Here is a 7606-nt window from a genome sequence, read left to right on the forward strand (position 1 = left end):
CCTCTGGGTAGTTGCCAGTCTGCACTGGCTGGAAGATGGAATTCGGAGGAGGCCTAATCGATGCGATTGTATCGGTCTAGTGGAGGTAATTGTCAGCCAAAATGGAGCTTGAGGGGGCATGATCTAGCTCCCTTTTTGCTGGCAGAGGGACAATTGGCCGGTCTTTTGCTATTTCCAGGAGGGCCGTGCGGGCCAGATCTAAGCAAGCTTTAGGCCGGATCCAGCCCCCGGTCCTTGAGGTTGATACCCTTGGATTAGGGTCTTCTGCTTGACTAGAAGACTTCCCAGCTCTATACTGATTGACTAATGGACTGAGTGGATGGGTGAATTATAATGTGACCAGGAGGGTGTGCTCTATGAGGACCACCCATGACCCTTACCCAAAGATAATTCAGAGCTCCCTGGTTTCAAAGGGAGCATAAAAAAACAACAGGACAGAACATCAAGGAAACTAGCAAAATTCATGCAGTTATTGTTTGAAACTTCTCTCAGCCATGGGGAAAGGCCCTTAGATTTACCATCTGACTTTTATCATTAAAACTGGCACAAACTACCAATACCTTCTCTTTTATCTTTAGATCAACTACAGTATCATCAACCAGATGGCTCAGCAAAATCATCATTTGCCTTTTTCATATCGGTTGACCCCAAACCAAGAACCTCCTTACTCAGCCATTGTCCAACTTCTCCTGCATTTCCAATGGACATGGATCGGCCTCCTTTCTCAGGACAATGAAAGAGGAGAAAAATTCAAAAGACGCTTGGAAATTCTTGCTCTAAAAAATGTTATTTGCATTGTCCTCTCAGGAACCATTCCAGAAACAAATATGCCAACAAGTGCTGGAGAAACTGTCATGCAAGAAAAAAGGAAAATGTTCTATTCTCTTATCAAGAGTCAAATAAAAATTATAGTATGCCAACTGGACTTTCAAGCGTCAGTAATATTAGCAGTAATAATACAAACAATTGATATCACTAATACATCCACTGTGGGAAGGGTGTGGATTGCAACAACTTTGACAGTTTTAAGTGTAGGTATTTTTGATCTCTGGGTTGATCTCCAAAATAAATATGCTTTGTTTTCCTTCCTCATCCAGAGAAAGAGAATAACTCAGCATTATGACTATAAATCTTATGCATCTATGCTCACATCGTATGGAAAGGAAGCATTCCAATGTTCCTATTCGAGTCCTCTGTTAGCTAAGAAAGTTTGGAAAAAATGCAGAGAAAAAGACAACTGGGAATTCCCACCCCATGATGTGATTGCAAGAATCCTGTCTCAGGATTCCTCCAGTATTTCCCAAATAATTCAAGTTGTGGCCTGGGTCCTCAATGCTGCCTCTTCCTTGCAATGGAGTAAGAGGAGAATGTGAGCTGGATACCATCAATCACTCCAGATTGTGCAACCATGGCAGGTAAGTCTTCTCCTTTGAGGTTCCTTTGATTCTCCCCTTCCAATTCTGCAATATTAAATTAGATGTAGAAAGGGGTGAGAGATTCCAAAGAACAGTGGCTCAGTTTGTGGTATTTGAATGTGTCAACCCTGAAACTGACCTGACTGAGGCCATTTTGAAGGTTCAGTGTTGCACACTGGAGTCGAGGGATAAGAAGGGTGAAATAGAGATAACTGGGGTTTTGTAGCCAAAACAAAATATTTTCTCCTGGGAACCAAGGACATTCCCATCGAAGGCTGGAAGGAGGATGGGTCAAGTTACCAGGCAACCAGATGACACCTTGATTGGATCATGTGACTGATTGTTTAGAAAGAAGAGGAAAACTTTTACTTTTAATTAGGACTATGGGAACATTTAGAATTAGTTTTCACCAGCCTATATGCTTATATGATATGTCTAATAAAACTGATATTTGAGGAACGTGCTAGCCTCAGAGTCCTGTTTGCTACGGACATTTTACTTCCTTATTTAATTATTCAATATTTCAGTACATTATTTTCATGCCAAGCATCATGTTCTGGGTATAGTTCCTTTTACTATCAATAGAACATTGATAATCGTATTTGTTAAAATTTGAAAAACTTACATAGTTCTAATAATAATACACATATTTATGTTAAGTTATAATCTTCCATTATTTAATTATTCAATATTTCAATATGTTATTTTTATATTATTCTTTTTGAATCTTGAGATTGTCTTCTGGAGTGTTGTCTATTCCTGCCAGCTTAATGCCACCTGCAAATTTGATGACGTCCCCTTCAATTCTCTCGCCTAGATCTTTTTTGAAGATATTGAAGAGTGCTGGGCCTAAAATGGAAGCTTGTTTTACCCCATAGCTTACTTCCCCCTATGTGGATGAGGTTCCCCAGAGGTCTATATAATTTGAATATGAAGTTGAATAAGTTGAATATAATTTGTCAGCCAGTTACAAAGGCACCTGATGGTGGTGTTATCTATTCCATGTTTTCAAGAGTGTTTTATTTATTATTTATTTTTTAGTTCTTCATTTCTTCATTCTTTTTTATTGTCAAACCTGTACAAGATAGGAGATATATATCTGAACATGGATATGAATGAAAGAAATGAATACAAATAAATGGGGACAGTAGGACAGGGATTGTAGGCATGCTGGTGCCCTTATGCACGCAAACTTTATTCACAATTTTTGGAATGTGGTGAGGTCCACATTTGACAGTTTAAGGTGGAAGCTGTGAAGGTTTGAGGATATAACAACGAAGACCACTCTGTTGCTGAAGTCATAGTTTCTGCAATTGAGTTTGGAGCTGTTTACCTTGAGTTTGTATCGATTGCTTCTCTGTGTATTATTGAGGTTCAAGCTGAGGAAGTCATTGACAGGTAAGATGTTGTAGCCGACAATTTTGTGTAATATGCTTAGTTCAGAGGTTGAATTATTCAGAGAACCTCCATTCCAGAATAATAGCAAGAAAAACATTAAATAAAGTCTCAAATTGTCATGTTGTTTTCTATGTTTCTGCAGCTTCATAGGTTCCTGAGAAACTTTCAACATCACAATATTTCCAGAGATGGGATTTCTTTGGAAGAAAATGGAGTTCCTGTTGGTGACTTTGATATCATGCAATGGACATCACTTTTGAACAAATCAAATGCAGGGATGAAAATTGGGAATGTAGAAAGACAAGCCTCCTTGGAAGTGAAGATTTCTGTCAATCAAAGCACCATCCGATGGCCAACATTATTTAACAATGTAGTTGAGGCTGCTTGGATTTTGCTCTTCTATTTATCTCTCACATTATCTATTTATCTAAAGCACACACAAATAACTTGATTCAGTTGGATTCATTAACTTCTTTATATAAATAAGAATAGATGAATAAATGTACAAGACCAACAGGTGGTTTTTCCAAGTAAACACAAGGCAGGAGAGTTACAGGCAAACACAAGCAGATAGTTTTTATATCAGCAAACAGGCCCAGACAAACTGATAGTTTACTTCACAGAGCACCAGACTGCTTAACAGTGCTAAGCCATTCCCTGACTTCTTGCTTAAATTTCTGTTTCCAATTGTTTGCACAGACTCAGATCTATTTAAGCTTCCATTGACTGACTTAGTTGCTATGCCTATTCATTGGTTGACCTTGTTCCCATGTCTCTCCCAGTCATGAATATTTTAACATATATCATTTTACTTTAGATGTTTTACAATAATCTATCACACACTGGAACCTGCTGCATTGTACTGAAGGATTTGCAATGTACATTATTAAACTGGAATATGTTTCTATTATTTATAGTACATCAACTCATCTTGTTTTCAGTAAGAGAAAATCCAGAATGTCTATTCAGATTCTCAGTCATGCAGGTCATGGTTGTGCCAAATGTGCTTTTTCAAAAGGCACATGGACTTTGCTTTCCCTTGAAGATGTTTCACTTCTCTTCCAAGAAGAGAATGGTGGAGGATGGAAAGATTTGGAACTGCTGAAAAGACTGTGTTGTAAACAGGATATAGATTCAGCAATTGCAGGAAGATTCCACACCCATTTGAAATATTCAGGTGACCCTGATGGTGGAGACAAATTCCAAGTGGCCTCAACAACTTTCAAAAAGACTGCTAACGACCAGATGACTGCAAGGAATATAAATCCTTCCATACTCCACCATTCAGTCAGAATTGAAGAAGCTTCTGAAACTGAGAAGTGAAATGTCTTCAAGGGAAAACAAAGATCAGTTGTCTGGGAGACAATCCAGAATATGAAAGGTTTAGTCCACTAAATTGCATGACAGAAAGATATCATTAAGAATGTGATGAGAGAAATGAGGGCAGCTAAAAAAGTCATTTACATCAGCGGTGGGTTTCACATGTTGTTACTACCAATTTTCCCTACATGCATTCATTCGCTTTGTGGATGCCCCTTCCACGCATGCACCTGGCCTTGCGTGCTAGCAGTTTGCATGCACGCCAGTGGTGTTCCAGTATGGGCGTATCGCTTCATACACGCACACACACATACACACACACACACACACACACACACACGCACAAATATTATATAAATCATTGATGAATTCTCATACATGCCCTAAGAAGAAACTATTTTTGCAATGGAGCTACATTCCTTTGGAAGAAAGAATAAGGTAATAAGTCTCTTTTGGGATCTACAATGGAGATTGATAGAGAAAGACAATGGCCTTTCATTTGACTCTTGCAAGTAGAGTAATTAAAATTCATGCCACTATGTCTTGACTGATTTTGCTAAATGTGCTCCTGGGCTTCTGGAAGCAGTTGATTTCAGTAAACCCTCCAAATTTATACATTGCCCTGAAATAATCTTTCTATTTATGTTTAGGTGGTGCTTTATTCAAGATGTACAGAAAGTTGTTCCCCAGGTTATGCCAAGCTTGTGAGAGAGGGAGCACCAGTTTGCTGCTATGACTGTTCTCTGTGTATGGAAGGAACATACTCTAGGCAAGAAGGTACAGTAGGTGGCTCCAAAAATAACAAAAAAAATCAGGATTTAATCAAAATTCTCTATTGCTTTTTGGGCGTATTTGATCAATATGCAAGACAAACATTACATCCACAAACTTTTCAAAGATTGGGTACTATCAGCAAATTTGGATGATGATGTGAGCATTAAAATGAATAATGAAATATTGCTGATATCTATTGACTTGCTTGCTTGGTTTTAGGAAAAAAGTTTGGAGAGCTGATAATCTCCTTCGGGGAATAGGGCGGCATACAAGTTTAATAAAATCAAAATCAAATCTTCAGCCTTTAAAAAGAGTGTTGATTCTTTCTAGCTAATATTGTATCATATGAATATCCCTGGGCAGAAATATTATTTTATTTCTTGAAAATGAAGTAATTTATTTCTTATGTGGTTTTCATGCTCCTACAGTTGCAGAAACAGAAGCATGCTAACCATTTTTTCCAGATGCAGCCCATTGTGAAAAGTGTCCAGATGACCAGTATTCCAATAATAAGCGAGATCAGTGTGTCCCCAAAAATATAAGCTTCTTATCCTTTGAAGAATTGTTGGGACTCAATCTGGCTTTCTTTTCCATTGCTTTGACCCTAACCACTGCCTTTATTCTGGGGATTTTCATTAAATACCGAGAAACTCCCATAGTCAAAGCTAACAACCGGGACCTCACCTATATTCTTCTGATCTCCCTCTTGCTTGCTTTCTTGACCCCACTTCTGTTTATTGGTCATCCCAAGAAAGTGACTTGCCTTCTTCGGCAAGTCACCTTCAGTTTTGTTTTCTCAGTTGCTGTTTCTTCCTTGCTGGCAAAGACGATTATGGTGATAGTTGCATTTTTGGCCACGAAGCCAGGCAGTGTCATGAGGAAATGGCTGGGGAGGAGTCTGGCTAACTCTATTGTTTTATCCTGCTCTGGTGTTCAAGTATGCATCTGTATCATATGGCTGGGATTCTTTCCCCCATTCCCAGATTCTGACTTTCATTCCCAACCAGAACACATCCTGCTGCAATGCAATGAAGGCTCTGTCACCATGTTCTCCTCTGCTCTTGGCTACATGGGTTTCCTGGCTGCCATTTGCTTCTTTGTGGCATTTCTGGCTCGAAAGCTGCCAGGGACATTCAATGAAGCCAAACTGATCACCTTCAGCATGTTGGTTTTTTGCAGTGTTTGGATCTCCTTTGTCCCCACCTACCTGAGCACCAAGGGGAAATACACGGTGGCTGTGCAGATCTTCTCCATCCTGGCCTCAAGCTTGGGTTTACTGGGCTGCATCTTTATCCCCAAATGCTACATTATAATCCTGAGACCTGCCCTGAACACCAAAGAACATCTGATGATGAAAACTCACTAAGACTCCTTATATTGGGCTTTATTTTTGTTCAGTTTACATTCAGCATTTAATCACATAGTTTGAAGTAATGTTTTATGTGTTGTTGCTTATCTTTCTTCATTCCATATGAATTTTGAATTATAAATATTGAGTAAAAAGTTGTTAAAACAACTCAAACTATTTGAAATAACCATATCCTTCAATTGTCATAATCTGAAAAACATAACAATCATCAATGACATTAATAAAAATTTGAGAAACCAGGCCAGATGAACAGTTACCAGAGATGTTCTGATAAGGTTTTATATTAAATTAAAGACTATGACTAACAATGGTGTGTTTTTTTGTTACTATATAGATTGGTGTGCTTGTGTTATATATTATTTTCTTGGTGATATTCTGACTTTGTTTTAAAAAGGAGTTAATGTCAAATGTTGTATGTATTTGATTGGTCACTTCTGGCTGGATAATGTAAGATCACTCATAGTTAGATAAATGAGAGAGATCAAGAAAGAGAAAAACAGACAAATCGATAACATTCCATTTACTAAGAATAGATAAAATATGAAACATGAGCATTAGAACAGCTTTAATTCTGGAGGAGATAGCAAAGGTAGAGGGGAAGCCCCAAAGACTGCATGTGGAAAAGTGGAAAAAGAAGAGAAATGTTCTTGGTGAACGTGGAAACTATACATCTGTCGAGATATTATTTTGGGAAAAGGTTAGTGACTTGATGGATTTTGGGGTTTGGTGGATTATGAACTTTAATTTTCAAAAAGACTTCCAAAGTACTACAATAGTAACAGTGTGGATAAATTTAATGTGGACTATAAATTTGACTACTGAAGGAAAAAGAAACTGGGAAGCGCTTACTCTTAATATTTATGAATTATTAATTATTAAGTATTAATTACTAACTTTGTAACTATATATACATCCTCATCAGTGACATCATTGGCGGCATCAAGACAGTCTAATCAACAAATGAGAGAAAGCATGTTAGGCCTGAAGAAGTCAAGCTCCATGCAGAGTATGCAAGTGATGCTACTATGGATCCAAGAAGCCATGACCAAAAGTGAGGAAGTTATATCAAAAAACCATGATGAGATCAAAAATGAAATGGGGAAGATGAAGGGGGATATACGTAAGATGGATGAAAAGATGCAAATAATAGCAAAGAATGAACAGAGGTACAGAAAATAGAAATAAGGGCTGAGCAAACAGAGAACAAAATGGAAGAAATGGACCAAAAGCTACCACAGGTTATTAGAAAATTAGAAGAGACAGTTATCTTTCTTGAGATGGAAAGGGCAGCTTACTATTGTGGAAGAGAAAAAGGAAGATCTGGTTGTGG

The 7606-nt window shown here is 38.0% G+C and overlaps 1 protein-coding gene across 1 annotated transcript; it reads left to right on the top strand.

Moving 5' to 3' along the window:
• Positions 1-1408: 1408 nt before the first annotated feature.
• On the top strand, positions 1409-7098 carry LOC116524077 (vomeronasal type-2 receptor 26-like). Its single transcript, XM_032239169.1, has 3 exons — positions 1409-1415; positions 5372-6102; positions 7042-7098. Exons 1-3 carry the CDS (start codon positions 1409-1411, stop codon positions 7096-7098), a joined length of 795 nt encoding a protein of 264 aa, XP_032095060.1.
• Positions 7099-7606: the final 508 nt, after the last annotated feature.

The sequence above is a fragment of the Thamnophis elegans genome, chromosome 2 (genome assembly GCF_009769535.1).
Source record: "Thamnophis elegans isolate rThaEle1 chromosome 2, rThaEle1.pri, whole genome shotgun sequence".
NCBI lineage: Eukaryota > Metazoa > Chordata > Lepidosauria > Squamata > Colubridae > Thamnophis > Thamnophis elegans.